Source organism: Podarcis erhardii (genome assembly GCF_964252035.2).
Source record: "Podarcis erhardii genome assembly, chromosome: 1".
Taxonomy (NCBI): Eukaryota; Metazoa; Chordata; class Lepidosauria; order Squamata; family Lacertidae; genus Podarcis; species Podarcis erhardii.
The window spans coordinates 67,265,226-67,281,512 of NC_138497.1; the positions used below are offsets into that span (position 1 = coordinate 67,265,226).

At 53.4% G+C, this 16,287-nt stretch overlaps 1 protein-coding gene across 1 annotated transcript in view; it reads left to right on the forward strand.

Moving 5' to 3' along the window:
- The window catches only part of SPON1 (spondin 1), a 283,364-nt gene that overhangs the window by 94,433 nt on the left and 172,644 nt on the right, over positions 1-16,287 (forward strand). The window contains exon 6 of the mRNA XM_081834772.1: positions 14,930-15,078. Within this exon, the coding sequence (XP_081690898.1) occupies positions 14,930-15,078 (149 nt within the window). The remainder of the gene's footprint in view (positions 1-14,929; positions 15,079-16,287) is intronic.

Genomic DNA, 16,287 nt, shown 5'->3' on the forward strand with positions numbered 1-16,287 from the left:
GTCCCAAACCATGCAAGAAGGGCCCTCACCAGTAGAATTGCGACATCTCATGGTACCGGTGCGTCTCTACCCTCCAGGTGGGCCCTGGATTCTTACCCACACTTTGGTAGATTCGGGGGCAACCCGCTCCTATATGGACGCTGCCTTTGCCGCTCATCATCAGGTGCCACTTCAGAACAAGCCAGAACCGGTACAGGTGGAGGCAATTGACGGACGGCTCCTGCGTTCGGGTGCCGTCACTCGGGAGACCCAGCCCTTGGTCCTGTGTCTCCAGCAGCACCGGGAGGTGCGAACCTTGGACATTACCTCCATGCCCCGGTTCCCCCTGGTGCTCGGAATGGACTGGCTAGAGGCTCACAACGTTCAGATTGACTGGGTCAAACGGACCGTACACTTCCCAGATCCATGTTCCCATGCTCAGTCGCAGATGCTAGCGGCCGCACCCACGGAGGAGGCAGCACCCACGCTCCCAGCCGTGTACCGGGACTACCAAGACGTGTTCGAGGAACGGGGGGCAGACCAGCTGCCGCCGCATCGGTCTTTTGACTGCGGCATAGACCTCCAGCCCGGAGCGCCCCTACCGGTGAGTCGCTTATACTCTCTAACAGAGCCAGAGCGCGAGGCTTTGCAGGACTTCTTGCGCAAGAACCTGGAGCGTGGGTTCATTAGGCCTTCCACCTCGCCTACTGCGGCACCAGTGCTCTTTGTTAAGAAGAAATGTGGAGAACTCCGTCCTTGCCATGATTACCGAGCCCTGAACAAAATCACCATCCCAGACCGGTACCCCTTGCCCCTTATTTCGGAGTTGCTGGAGCGGGTGCAAGGGGCACAGGTGTTCACCAAGCTGGACCTCCGGGGGGCCTACAACTTGATTCGGATCCGAGCCGGGGATGAGTGGAAGACAGCGTTTGGGACCCGGTACGGGCAGTTCGAATACTTGGTTATGCCTTTTGGTTTATGCAACGCGCCTGCTGTGTTCCAACGCTACATCAACCACGTGTTCCAGGATTTGTTAGACAAGTACGTGGTGGTGTACTTGGATGACATACTGGTTTACTCCCGTGACCCGGCTCGCCATGAGGGACATGTCCGGACCGTGCTGCAGCGCTTGCGTGAGCACCGTTTGTACGCAAAGCTCAGCAAGTGCGAGTTCCATCAGCGGACTGTGGACTTCCTTGGTCACCGGCTCTCTCCAGATGGGGTGCAGATGGACCCTGGGAAGGTGGCAGCGGTTCGAGAATGGGTGGCACCCCGGAACCGCAAGGACCTACAGCGTTTCCTGGGGTTCGCCAACTACTACCGGACCTTCATCGCAGATTATGCTCATCGCACCACCCCGTTGACCCGGCTACTGCGCCCAAAGACGCCGTTTTCCTGGGACGAGGAGGCAGAGGAGGCGTTCCAGGGGTTGAAGGCCTGTTTCCAGAGGGCGCCGATCTTACAACATCCTGACCCCTCTCGACCCTTTGTGGTGGAGACCGACGCCTCCAGTACGGCTCTCGGTGCCGTCTTGTCTCAACAGAATGGACCTGAAGCGCCACTCTTGCCCTGTGCCTTCTATTCCCGCCAGCTCCTACCAGCGGAGCGTAACTATACTGTGTGGGAGCGGGAACTACTGGCCATCAAGGTGGCCTTTGAGGTCTGGCGCCACCATCTTGAGGGGGCACGACATCCGGTGGAGGTGAGAACCGACCACCGGAATCTGGAGTACCTCCAGACCACCCGCAAGCTGAACCAAAGACAGATCCGGTGGGCGTTGTTCTTTTCCTGGTTCCAGTTCCGGATCCGCTATATCCCTAGCTCTCAGAACCTGTGCTGGACCCGGGGGAAAGGTACCATGAGCGTAGTCTGAGTCCACACGAAGAGGGGCGAGGTCCGAGGCGGAGAGCCGGGCGGGGAACAGGAACGCTGGAACAGGAGGCCGAGCAGGGAACAGGAACACCGGATGGTCAGGAACAGGAGGCCGAGCAGGGAACAGGAGCACCGGATGGTCAGGAACAGGAGGCCAAGCAGGGATCAGGAACACAGGAAGGTCCAAAGCCAACAACGACATTGCTCCCGCAACCTGGGACCGGGCTGACTGGGCTTTTATCCTCTTCTAAGGCCAGGGGCGGTCCCGGCCCCCAGGAGCCCCGCCTCCTCTGGCCTTAAGGCGAGCACTCCTCCTGGGAGCAACCAGTTCCCTTCGCCTCTCTGCCCTAAGCCTCTGCAGATCAGGAGAGGCCGAAGGGTTACTGGGCCCTGGAGGAGGCTCACCTGTAGCCACTGAGTCCTCAAGCCCCTCTGGGGCCTGAAGGGTTTCACCTGGGGCCAGCTCCTGGTGCTCTGCCACAGGTGCAGGCTCTTCAGCATCTAGGCCTTGCCCCAGTTCAGCCGGCCCTGGAGGCGGGGACTCCTGTGCAGGCTGGGATTCCTCTGGTTCATCCTCTGAATCGGAATCCCAGGCCATCACACCATCCCCCCTCCCAGGCCCCCCCCTCAACCGAGGGTCCGGACCCGGCTTGCCGGGGTACGTCGCATGGAACTCTCGGAGGCAGGCAGGTGCGTGGACGTTGGCCGCTGGTTCCCAGGAACGGTCCTCCGGTCCGTACCCCTTCCAGTCAATGAGATACTGCAGCTTTCCCCTGCGGTATCGGGAGTCCAGGATGCGTTCCACCTCGTACTCAGGCTCTCCCTGAACCAACACTGGCTGCGGTCGGGGACGGTTCGGGTGGAACTCGTCGGGTGGGGCCACTGGACTCAGAAGGGACCTGTGGAAGACCGGGTGAACCTTCAGGGTTGCGGGTAACCGGAGACGGAATGCCACAGGAGAGACTTGGTCCACGATAGGGAACGGGCCGGTGAATCGGGCGTCCAACTTCCGCGAAGGTCGAGAAGGGTGGAGGTGGCGAGTGGAGAGCCAAACCAGGTCACCGACGCGAAGTTCCGGCCCCACCTGGCGGTGGCGGTCGGCCTGGGCTTTGTACGCTTCCTTGGCCTGGTGCAGTTGCTCCACCAAAAGCTGTTGCTGGGACTGGAGCTCTTGAAGCCACTCCGTCACCGCCGGGACCGCGGATGCCGGCAGCACATCTGGAAACAGCCGTGGATGATAACCGTAACTGGCCTGGAACGGGGTCTGCTGGGTGGACGCATTCACCGCGTTGTTGTAGGCGAACTCTGCCAATGCCAGGTGGTCGACCCAGTCATCCTACTGGTAGCTGCAGTAACACCGGAGGTACTGCTCCAGCACCGCGTTCGCCCGTTCCGTCTGGCCATCGGTCTGTGGGTGGTAGGCTGACGAGAGGCAGACCTCTGTCCCGAGGGTCTGGTGTAATGCTCGCCAGAACCGGGATGTGAACTGAACGCCCCGGTCGGACACCACGCGCTCAGGTAGGCCATGCAGGCGGAAGACATGCTGAAGGTACAGCTGAGCGGTTTCCTTGGCTGTGGGTACAGATGGGCAGGGGGCGCAGTGCACCATCTTGGTGAAATGGTCGGAGAAAACTAGGAGGCAGGTACAACCACGAGACGGGGGTAAGTCCACTACAAAGTCCAACGAAACCGTGTGCCAAGGGCGCGGTGGAACTGGCAATGGCTGAAGTAGGCCGGGGGGTCGCCCGGTAGGGCCCTTGGCGCGCCGGCAGACATCACAACCAGCAACGTATCGAGCCACGTCAGCCTTCAGGCGGGGCCACCAAAACTCACGACTGACCAGATGGGTGGTCCGATACCGTCCAAAGTGCCCCGCTGCTGGGGCATCATGGGCCATCCGGAGAACCTCCAGCCGCAGTGGCCCTGGCGGGATGTACAGACGACCGTGGTGCAGCAGAAGGCCCTGATGCAGGACCAGCCCCGGATACTGTGGGCTGGACCCTTCAGCCAGCTCCTGGAGTCGTTCCTGGGCCCAAGCGTCGACCCGCTGCTGTTTCCGCACCCGAGCCTGCAGTGGCTCCGCCTCCTGGGTGGCCAGGAATGCAGCTGGAGGTAGGATCGTGGTGGGTTCTGCTTGCTGTACCGTGTCTGAGTTGTCTTCAGGTTTCCGGGACAGGGCATCCGCCTTCTGGTTCTGAGAGCTAGGGATGTAGCGGATCCGGAACTGGAACCGGGAAAAGAACAACGCCCACCGGATCTGTCTTTGGTTCAGCTTGCGGGTGGTCTGGAGGTACTCCAGGTTCCGGTGGTCGGTTCTCACCTCCACCGGATGTCGTGCCCCCTCAAGATGGTGGCGCCAGACCTCAAAGGCCACCTTGATGGCCAGTAGTTCCCGCTCCCACACAGTATAGTTACGCTCCGCTGGTAGGAGCTGGCGGGAATAGAAGGCACAGGGTAAGAGTGGCGCTTCAGGTCCATTCTGTTGAGACAAGACAGCACCGAGAGCCGTACTGGAGGCGTCGGTCTCCACCACAAAGGGTCGAGAGGGGTCAGGATGTTGTAAGATTGGCGCCCTCTGGAAACAGGCCTTCAACCCCTGAAACGCCTCCTCTGCCTCCTTGTCCCAGGAAAACGGCGTCTTTGGGCGCAGTAGCCGGGTCAACGGGGTGGTGCGATGAGCATAATCTGCGATGAAGGTCCGGTAGTAGTTGGCGAACCCCAGGAAACGCTGTAGGTCCTTGCGGTTCCGGGGTGCCGCCCATTCTCGAACCGCTGCCACCTTCCCAGGGTCCATCTGCACCCCATCTGGAGAGAGCCGGTGTCCAAGGAAGTCCACAGTCCGCTGATGGAACTCGCACTTGCTGAGCTTTGCGTACAAACGGTGCTCACGCAAGCGCTGCAGCACGGTCCGGACATGTCCCTCATGGCGAGCCGGGTCACGGGAGTAAACCAGTATGTCATCCAAGTACACCACCACGTACTTGTCTAACAAGTCCTGGAACACGTGGTTGATGTAGCGTTGGAACACAGCAGGCGCATTGCACAAACCGAAAGGCATAACCAAGTATTCGAACTGCCCGTACCGGGTCCCAAATGCTGTCTTCCACTCATCCCCGGCTCGGATCCGAATCAAGTTGTAGGCCCCCCGGAGGTCCAGCTTGGTGAACACCTGTGCCCCTTGCACCCGCTCCAGCAACTCCGAGATAAGGGGCAAGGGGTACCGGTCTGGGATGGTAATTTTGTTCAGGGCTCGGTAATCATGGCAAGGGCGAAGTTCCCCACATTTCTTCTTAACAAAGAGCACTGGTGCCGCGGTAGGCGAGGTGGAAGGCCTAATGAACCCACGCTCCAGGTTCTTGCGCAAGAAGTCCTGCAAAGCCTCGCGCTCTGGCTCTGTTAGAGAATATAAGCGACTCACTGGTAAGGGCGCTCCGGGCTGGAGGTCTATGCCGCAGTCAAAAGGCCGATGCGGCGGCAGCTGGTCTGCCCCCCGTTCCTCGAACACGTCCTGGTAGTCCTGGTACACGGCTGGGAGCGTGGGTGCTGCCTCCTCCGTGGGCGCGGCCGCCAGCGTCTCGGATTGAGCATGGGAACATGGGTCTGGGAAGTGCACAGTCCGTTTGACCCAGTCAATCTGAACGTTGTGAGCTTCCAGCCAGTCCATCCCGAGCACGAGGGGGAACCGGGGCATAGAGGCAATGTCCAAAGTTCGCAACTCCCGGTGCTGCTGGAGACACAGGACCAGGGGCTGGGTCTCCTGAGTAACGGCTCCTGAACGTAGAAGCCGTCCGTCAATTGCTTCCACCTGGACCGGTTCTGGCTTGTTCCGAAGTGGCACCTGATGATGGGCAGCAAAAGCAGCGTCCATATAAGAACGGGTTGCTCCTGAATCCACCAAAGCATGGGTAAGAATCCAGGGCCCACCTGGAGGGTATAAACGTACCGGAACCATAAGATGTTGCAAGTCCATTGGTGCGGGCCCATTCTGCGCTGTTTGGGACCCCCGGTAGCTAGGGCCATCAGCTACTGGGGGTTGGCGGTTTCCCTGCGGCTGGCGTTTCTCAGGGCAGGACCGAGCGTAGTGTCCACTTCCGCCACAGTAGAGACATAGATTCCCCTCCCGACGCCGCACCTTCTCTGCGGGGGAAAGGCGTGGCCGCACTGCCCCGAGCTGCATAGGCTCCTCCGATAACTCAGTTGTGACCGTGGGGCTGCCGGAAGAAACTGGTGCCGAGAACTGGAGGTGTCGTCGGCCCCGGGCCTGGCGACGATCCTCCAGCCAGTCGTCTATCTGTAGACTCCGTTGAATGAGAGTGTCTAGCGTGGTGGGGCGTTCCATTGTGGCCAGCTGGTCCAGTATCTCGTCCGAAAGCCCTTCGAGATACTGGTCCCGCAATGCCGAGTCGTTCCAGGTCAAGTCCTGTGCCAACAGCCGAAACTCCGTGGTATATGCGGCCACCGTGGACTCGCCCTGTTTCAACTGCCGAATCGCCCGGTTGGCTTGACTCCCTTTCTGGGGGTTGCCGAACGCGGCCTCCAAAAGATTGCAAAACCCCGTATAGTCTGCCAGCAAGGGGGAGTCTTGCCTGAGTAGCGGCAACGCCCACTTGGCCGCCTGGTCCTTTAACAAACTAATCAAAAAGTGCACCTTGGTGCGGTCGTCAGGGAAGTTCCGGGCTCGCCCCTGAATATACAGCTTGGCTTGGGCGAGGAACATGGGAAAGCTGGCCGGGGCTCCATCAAATTTCTCGGGCAAAGCCACTGGGTACTTGCCAGGAGCCGGGGCGTTGGCCCCAGGAGCCGGTAGGGCTTCCAAGCGCTGCTGAAGTGCCGTAACCGCGTCGCTGAGCTGCTGCACGGTGTGAGTCAAGGCCTGGTTCTTCTGGGCCAAAGCCACCAGCGCAGCCACCTGGTCAGCCATGGCCTCTGGCTCTTCCCGAACGCACCCCAACGAAGGGGGAGTGCGGGTGTGGCGGGAGCAAACTGTGCTGGACCCGGGGGAAAGGTACCATGAGCGTAGTCTGAGTCCACACGAAGAGGGGCGAGGTCCGAGGCGGAGAGCCGGGCGGGGAACAGGAACGCTGGAACAGGAGGCCGAGCAGGGAACAGGAACACCGGATGGTCAGGAACAGGAGGCCGAGCAGGGAACAGGAGCACCGGATGGTCAGGAACAGGAGGCCAAGCAGGGATCAGGAACACAGGAAGGTCCAAAGCCAACAACGACATTGCTCCCGCAACCTGGGACCGGGCTGACTGGGCTTTTATCCTCTTCTAAGGCCAGGGGCGGTCCCGGCCCCCAGGAGCCCCGCCTCCTCTGGCCTTAAGGCGAGCACTCCTCCTGGGAGCAACCAGTTCCCTTCGCCTCTCTGCCCTAAGCCTCTGCAGATCAGGAGAGGCCGAAGGGTTACTGGGCCCTGGAGGAGGCTCACCTGTAGCCACTGAGTCCTCAAGCCCCTCTGGGGCCTGAAGGGTTTCACCTGGGGCCAGCTCCTGGTGCTCTGCCACAGGTGCAGGCTCTTCAGCATCTAGGCCTTGCCCCAGTTCAGCCGGCCCTGGAGGCGGGGACTCCTGTGCAGGCTGGGATTCCTCTGGTTCATCCTCTGAATCGGAATCCCAGGCCATCACAGAACCAGAAGGCAGATGCCCTGTCCCGGAAACCTGAAGACAACGCAGACACGGTACAGCAAGCAGAATCCACCACGATCCTACCTCCAGCTGCGTTCCTGGCCACCCAGGAGGCGGGACCACTGCAGGCTCGGGTGCGGGAACAGCAGCGGATCGACGCTTGGGCCCAGGAACGACTCCGGGAGCTGGCTGAAGGGTCCAGCCCACAGTATCCGGGGCTGGTCCTGCATCAGGGCCTTCTGCTGCACCACGGCCGTCTGTACATCCCGCCAGGGCCACTGCGGCTGGAGGTTCTCCGGATGGCCCATGATGCCCCAGCAGCGGGGCACTTTGGACGGTATCGGACCACCCATCTGGTCAGTCGTGAGTTTTGGTGGCCCCGCCTGAAGGCCGACGTGGCTCGCTACGTTGCTGGTTGTGATGTCTGCCGGCGCGCCAAGGGTCCTACCGGGCGACCCCCCGGCCTACTTCAGCCACTGCCAGTTCCACCGCGCCCTTGGCACATGGTTTCGTTGGACTTTGTAGTGGACTTACCCCCGTCTCGTGGCTGTACCTGCCTTCTAGTGTTCTCCGACCATTTCACCAAGATGGTGCACTGCACCCCCTGCCCATCTGTACCCACAGCCAAGGAAACCGCTCAGCTGTACCTTCAGCATGTCTTCCACCTGCATGGCCTACCAGAGCGCGTGGTGTCCGACCGGGGCGTTCAGTTCACATCCCGGTTCTGGCGAGCATTACACCAGACCCTCGGGACAGAGGTCTGCCTCTCGTCAGCCTACCACCCACAGACCGATGGCCAGACGGAACGGGCGAACGCGGTGCTGGAGCAGTACCTCCGGTGTTACTGCAGCTACCAGCAGGATGACTGGGTCGACCACCTGGCATTGGCGGAGTTCGCCTACAACAACGCGGTGAATGCGTCCACCCAGCAGACCCCGTTCCAGGCCAGTTACGGTTATCATCCACGGCTGTTTCCAGATGTGCTGCCGGCATCCGCGGTCCCGGCGGTGACGGAGTGGCTTCAAGAGCTCCAGTCCCAGCAACAGCTTTTGGTGGAGCAACTGCACCAGGCCAAGGAAGCGTACAAAGCCCAGGCCGACCGCCACCGCCAGGTGGGGCCGGAACTTCGCGTCGGTGACCTGGTTTGGCTCTCCACTCGCCACCTCCACCCCTCTCGACCTTCGCGGAAGTTGGACGCCCGCTTCACCGGCCCGTTCCCTATCGTGGACCAAGTCTCTCCTGTAGCATTCCGTCTCCGGTTACCCGCAACCCTGAAGGTTCACCCGGTCTTCCACAGGTCCCTGCTGAGTCCGGTGGCCCCACCCGACGAGTTCCACCCGAACCGTCCCCGTCCGCAGCCAGTGTTGGTTCAGGGAGAGCCTGAGTATGAGGTGGAACGCATCCTGGACTCCCGATACCGCAGGGGAAAGCTGCAGTATCTCATTGACTGGAAGGGGTATGGACCGGAGGACCGTTCCTGGGAACCAGCGGCCAACGTCCACGCACCTGCCTGCCTCCGAGAGTTCCATGCGACGTACCCCGGCAAGCCGGGTCCGGACCCTCGGTTGAGGGGGGGGCCTGGGAGGGGGGATGGTGTGATGGCCTGGGATTCCGATTCAGAGGATGAACCAGAGGAATCCCAGCCTGCACAGGAGTCCCCGCCTCCAGGGCCGGCTGAACTGGGGCAAGGCCTAGATGCTGAAGAGCCTGCACCTGTGACAGAGCATCAGGAGCTGGCTCCAGGTGAAGCCCTTCTGGCCCCAGAGGGGCTTGACGACTCAGTGGCCACAGGTGAGCCTCCTCCAGGGCCCAGTAACCCTTCGGCCTCTCCTGATCTGCAGAGGCTTAGGGCAGAGAGGCGAAGGGAACTGGTTGCCCCCAGGAGGAGTGCTCGCCTTAAGGCCAGAGGAGGCGGGGCTCCTGGGGGCCGGGACCGCCCCTGGCCTTAGAAGAGGATAAAAGCCCAGTCAGCCCGGTCCCAGGTTGCGGGAGCAACGTCGTTGTTGGCTTTGGACCTTCCTGTGTTCCTGATCCCTGCTTGGCCTCCTGTTCCTGACTATCCGGTGTTCCAGTTCCCAGCTTGGCCTCCTGTTCCAGCGTACCTGTTCCCCGCCCGGCTCCCCGTCTTGGACCTCGCCCCTCTTCGTGTGGACTCTGCTTACACCCACGGTACCTTCCCCCGGGACCAGCACATCGGCTGAAAGGCCATCAACATGGGATAAAGCATCCCCTACCACTCTCTGGAAACCATTTGGATCCATTAAGTGGCAGGGGCGGACCATCCGAATCGGTCCCACCTCCCTGCAGAGGGGATGGGTCGCAGAGAAGTCCAGTTGCACCAGGAAGTGATCTGACCATGGCACTTCTTTCGTTTCGCTTTTACTTAGTGTCAGATCACCAACATCCATAGAGGTAAACACCAGGTCCAAGGCATGTCCGTGGCTATGGGTTGGGCCAGACTTATTCAGGGACAGCACCATGGAGGCCATGCTTTCCACGAAGTCCCGAGCGCCCCCTTGTAAGGTTGTGTCGGCATGGATGTTAAAATCCCCTAGGACAACCAAGCTAGGTGTCTCCAGGAGAACATCCGCCACAACCTGAAGCAGCTCGGGCAGGGAATCCTTGGTGCAGCAGGGAGGTCGGTACACCAAAAGGAATCCTGTACTGCCCCTATTGCCCAACTTCCAGAACATGCACTCGGAAAACTGGGTCTTCCCAATAGGACGCCTGGTGCAAACTAATGACTTCCTAAAAATCACTGCAACCCCCCCTCCCCGCCCACATGACCTGGGTTGCTGTGCGTAAGAGAAACCTGGTGGACAAGCAGCGGCAAGGACAGGCCCATCTGCTTCATCCAACCAAGTCTGTTACACATGCCAGGTCAAGTCCTCCATCCATGATCAAGTCATGGATGGCAGTGGTCTTATGAATCATTGACCTGGCATTGCACAGCAACACTTTCAGGTCATGTGGGTATCCCTTGCTGATTCTAGTATCCATCCGGTTAGGACCGGACCTTAGACCTGATCTTAGACGGAATACGGCAGTCGGAAACAGTGTCAGGGCGGAAATTGCTTTAATTTCATTAAAAACAGCTCAGAAACTAAAAAAGGGAAGAAGTTCAACAACAACTTTTGTGTCTGGATTTTTGCTTTTTGAAATATGGCAACCCTATAGTCCTATCCATCAGACAATATGAAAAATGTTTGTTGTACAGCAATCCGGTTTCTTCAGCCACCCTTTGGACACTTGATAATTGTAACTTACCAGGGTATTGCAGGGCAGGGTGGGGCAAGATCAGGGAAGCCAACTGGTCACTCTCACCTAATATAGCCACCACAGTCGTGCCCCACTATTCCATCCACTCCTGCTATTCATCTCCAAAAGGAGTCAGGGATGCTTTGTAGTCATTTTGTAAGAAAGCAGGCGACAAAAAGGCAGGGATGAAACATCTTGAAGTGCTTGGAAAATGAAGCTTTTTTGCTTAACAAAGCTTTATTTGCATTTTAGGAGATGCTTTTTGGGGAGGGCGGCAGATAGTCTATGTCTACCTTTGTCACTGTTTCCAATCAATTTGGGGTGGGGTGGCTGAATGTAAACAAGCTAGCATTCTAATTGACATGTCTAGCATCTTCTGTGCATTTATGCTAACTGGGCCTATTAAAATAAACTTCAAATACACTTTTTGCTGTTTACAACCAGAACCATCATGCCTATCAAATTTTGCCAAGATTTTACCAAAGTACACCTCTACGTTCCATGTGAATTACATGCCAATATCAAACAAACAAAAAAGCTGGTGCCAGGGCAGCAAAGACATTTTAAAATGCTCACAATCCAAAAGTGCCTAGCATACCCCTTGACCCATTTCTCTGAAATTCTCTAGGCTTCATTTTCACAGAAGAAGCTACTTGCAAATTGTATCCAGTTCTGTTAAAAATGTAAATGTTTCAGTTCCACTGTGATTTGTCCACTTAAATCTGCTGGGAATGATAACAAAGCTTTGTTTAAGAAATGAAGTGGGAATGAAATGAAACAACAAAAGGAAGCAATTCCCAAAGCAAAGCATCAAATATGAATCGTGTGTGTGTGTTTGTATTATTCAACTTACGTATGAATATTATTCAACTAAGTTACACTCAAAATAGACCTGCACTGGATATCACAGATGCACTTGTTTTTTAAGTCATGCATCACAGGGGGTGTGTGGCAATCATTTTATTTGCTTGCTATATATTTTCCAGTAGTTTTTCCTAATGAAGCTTAAAATTGGATCTTCATTTCTTTTCCGATCTATTGGGGCATGTTTTTCTCCTCTTTTGCCTCCATACTGTCTTTCACCTTCAGCTGTTTCAGTTTGCATGCCCTTCATTTGTTCTGCACAAGCATTTCTGTTTTTCTTCTCCATTGTTTCACCCAACACAGTTATTCTAGTCTGCACAATTTCCACATACCTTCTCCTCCCATAACTCTTTCTGGTTCCTCATTCCAATAGTGCAGGAAACATATTCTGTTCTCTCCATTTATTTCAGATATTCATTTCTCGTTTGCCTTCTTCATGCTGAAACTTTTTGGCCCAGTTTTTGAGCGGATGGAACATTTGTTTCTGGCGCCAGGCCTGCAGGGACCGTAAAACAGCTGCTAAACACTAATAGCACTATGTTGCTTTGTAGCTGCTGGTCCAAGTGGAAGGAGCAAGCAGCTCAGCAACATAAGGCTGTACTCCCCAGCCACCTCCAAGCTACTGTGCACAGTCTAGTGACAGGCAAGCAAGGAGGCAGCAGGATGACCTGCAGGGCATCCAAATTCTCAGGGCAAGTTTGTCTAGTCTTCTGACAATCCATGTACCATGTTAGCTTCCCCAAGGCTGGTTCCACATGTGACCCACAATGCCAAGCACAGTTTTCTAGCTGTGACAGAAGGTAGGCCCTTTTACCTCATAAATTATAATGGATATTCCTTCAGTCAGAACATTGGAAGTCAGTTGACATTAGCTGCTCCTGCAATTGGGAGCCATGGGAGGCTCCATGAGTGCTTGTATGGCTGATGACTTTTGTTTTTATCCACTCCTAATTGCTGGGGTTTTTTAGTATTTTTTATTAAAGATTTCTTGCTTTACAAAAGTATGTGCAATGTCTCTTTTTTCAAGTTACATTTTCTACAGATCAGTTTCATTTGTTGAGACATTAATGTTACATAAGGAAGAGAAGGGGAAAAGAGGTGGAGGTGGCCATGGTGAGTGGGAGGCGGGGTTGGATGGCGATGTTTCTATTTTACTTTATGTATGTGTGAGGTTTTGTGTCAGCATTGCTTGTGCAGGTTCTCTTTGCTATTCGCTTGTGTTCCTTTGGTGGTGAGAGAGGTTGGGGTTGGCCTAGGGTGTGGTTGTTTGTTTGCGATTGGCTGTGGTGAATTTTGTTTTCATGTGTGAGTGGGGTGGGTGGGTGTTTTTGAATCAGGTTAGCCATATTGATTTGTATGCTGTTGGTGGGTTCTTGTCGTCGTCTTGTTGGGCTGTGTGCTATTTTGTTTTTTAAACTACAATGTGACCTGCCCTGGTATCATCTAAGAAGGGGAAAACTGAAGTATAGATGTAAGAAAGAAAGAAAGAAAGAAAGCAAGAAAGAAAGAAAGAAAGAAAGAATAACCTCTATGTCTGCATCTGAATTAGTTTGGTTTTCTAAAGGCGACCTAATGTTGCCTTCATTTTATTTGCATTGATTGTGTTTCACGTTAGTTATTGACAAATTAATTTTAAACTTTGTTTTCGTTTTACCTCATTTTTGTTTTTACATTAATTTCAATGGAGAGCCAGTGCTGCCTGCAACACTGATGCTTTCCATCCAAATGGCATGCATTTTGTAGCCTTAATTATCAGATACCATATTTCATATAGATTGGTGAAAGAGTACCCACCTTCTAGGCAGTTAAAAAGATGTGCATCCCATAAGCTTCTCATTGATTTAAGTGGGAGACCCAGTGAAATTTCTCTTGCTTGTAACTATTTCAGTTCAGATGTTGGGAAATTTGTAGGCAATCTGTTACCATCTCTGTGCAACAGGCCTGCCAAAATGCAGACAGATTAGACAAAAGCCTCCCTATTTGATTATTGGAGACTTCTTGCAGACATTGAACCGACGTTTCTTTGCTCCAGATGAGACACTTGACATGCTATGTCAGTTTCTCAAGTCTTTCAACTCTATACAGAGAAATGCATCAATATACAATACACTGCAGTGCCTCTTTTCAACTTTAGGAATGTATCCATTTGTAAAACTGTGCCTCCTAAGTAAAACAAATGCAAGAAACTAAAATCAAGGTGAGAAACTAAAGTCAAGGGACTTGCATTAGTTTTTTACATTGAAACTAATGCAAAACTAATATGAGAACTATAGACTAACAGTGAGCTCATTCTCCAAAATGACACAATTATCATGCAGGGAAGAGGTATCAGCAAACTTGGAGGAATGGTGTAGTGTGTAGAAGTAGGGGGAAATGCAGTGTTATGAGTTTAGAGGGACAGTCTGGGTGGTATTCTTGGGTCCCTTCCTCCTCCAGGACTCCTGTATCCAGGGAGGGTTAGGATGTAGTAGAAGACACTGCTGAACTGGTCATACTAGTTTCCTTGTAAGAAAAATGGCCTTAGCTGACCACTTAAGTGTTCTCATCAGCTTATCAAAACGTGAGCTAAGCTGCAATAGCTAAAACTAGGTAATGGTGCTCTCCAGGAAGTCGGGGAGGCATTTTCCCACTCCTCACACCTGCCTGGATGATACAGCATCCCAGGACAAAGAACAATAGACCAAAGGGAGCTGGATATGGGAGAATTGTGTGAGACAGTTTTACTGATGCTAGAAGCTGGAGGGACAGAGACATGCCTTCTCTGTGCTGGATACAAAGCTGGATTTGGTGTTCTCCTGGTAAGCAAATGGGGAAGTAAGTTTTGTTGGAGTGCTAACACTAGGAGCCCCTCCATGTGATACTCAGTTTGTATATATCCTCAGGACCCAACAGTCTCTGTTGACCTTCATTCCAAGGAAGCTGAACCCTGGGTAATGCACTAGAATCTCTTACTGAGATTGCATTTGAGAGCAAGGGGAGCCCTGAGAAGTAAAACCACCAAGAACAGCCCAATGATGACACAACTTTCTTGGCTGGCATGGAATACAATAGACTGTGAGGGAGAAATGGGAAGTTGTGGGGAAGAAGAGAAATGTATTGGAGTATCCTGGAAAGGGCATGTCTATCTGTCTGGAATACTGAACACTACAGCTTCAGAAGACAGCCTTCAGAATGGAGCCCTGTAAATGGAAATGAGACAATAGAAGATAATCTTATATGCTTTCTGTGGCAACATCTCACTTTAGCTCCTACAGAAGGCAAGTGGCATTTCATTGTAGGACAATCTTCTCTAAAGCTACTTATTGTATTATTTTATCTTCTTTGGTTAAAGGGCGAGCTAACCACTGGTCTGCGATCATTGGTGGGTCTCATTCAAAGAACTACGTACTTTGGGAATATGGAGGATATGCAAGTGAAGGAGTTAAGCAAGTTGCAGAGCTTGGATCACCAGTAAAAATGGAAGAAGAAATTCGGCAGCAGGTAATTGTCATTTAATTTATTAAAACAAACAAACAAAAAAATCGTTTAAAAATGTATAGTTGCCAGGAGCTGAAAATGTGAATCAGGCTTGAAAGATCTTGCTACTATTAGGCTTCACTGTTTTAGCAAACCTTAACAAAGTCAATTAAAGTTTTCCTGCCTAATGATTTTAAGATTTAGCCCTGTGACTGAATATTCAGTAAAGAGCGTCTTCTGATTCACTCTCTTCTTAATGAAAACATTGAACTATTGACTTTACTTATAGCTTTGACTTAGGACTGTTCTGTACATGTGTGCATTTTTCGCAGATCAATGTGCAAATGATCTGCAGCATCTTCATATCATACACAGGGAGAAATAAGTATGGCATGTGAATTACTGCACTTTACACCATCCCAGATTGGGGGGGAAAGAGTCAATTTTCTGGGTGAAAATGAAAAGTGCGGTAGTGGATGGTGTCTGACTTCTAGGAATAGGTGTCAAATAAAGCTAGGCTTATACAAACTAAGGTTTGAAAAATCAGTGGTGCAATCCTGAACTCTCACTTGCCATTTTTGTATAAGTAACACATAAAATATTAAGTACAGAAGAGTGGCGGTAATTAAAGATAGCTTGTTTGTTAATTCATCTTCTGGGGCCTGTGCATTTAGTAGGGAAATGAGATCCCACTCTTACTGGAATCAGTGTCTCTGCTTATATTTGTTCCCTTTCCTGAAACTTAACCAGTGAGTCTGTTATCTATTGCAAATGTACAGAAAATAGCAGCATGAATGAAGGGACTATGGGACTTGCAGTTGTTTTTAAAGAGACCATGGTTTGTAACCAGTGCTCCACACGTGTAGTTCCAGTGGCACAACAGGGCTTCTATTTCCTCTCCTCCAACAGCATCCCCCTCCCATCTGCTCTGCAGGTGTCTCCCAGACAGCAGGAGGAGTGGACTGAAGGGGACAGGAAAGGAAGAAAAAGCACATGGAAGTCCATTGTGGCAATAGAGCTACAGCTTAGGATTTGGCCTCTTATCTCAGTCCCTCAAATATGAAGTCCTAAAGTTTTAATAGAGAAATATTGATGTCACATGTAAAGTCCCATAGGCTATATCAGGGAAAAACACTGGGAAAGGCAGTTTTCTTTTTTAAAACTTTTAACATACTGTGCATGTCCTGCTTTTAAAAAATGTTAAATCGAGAATATAAGATAGTACAATATAGA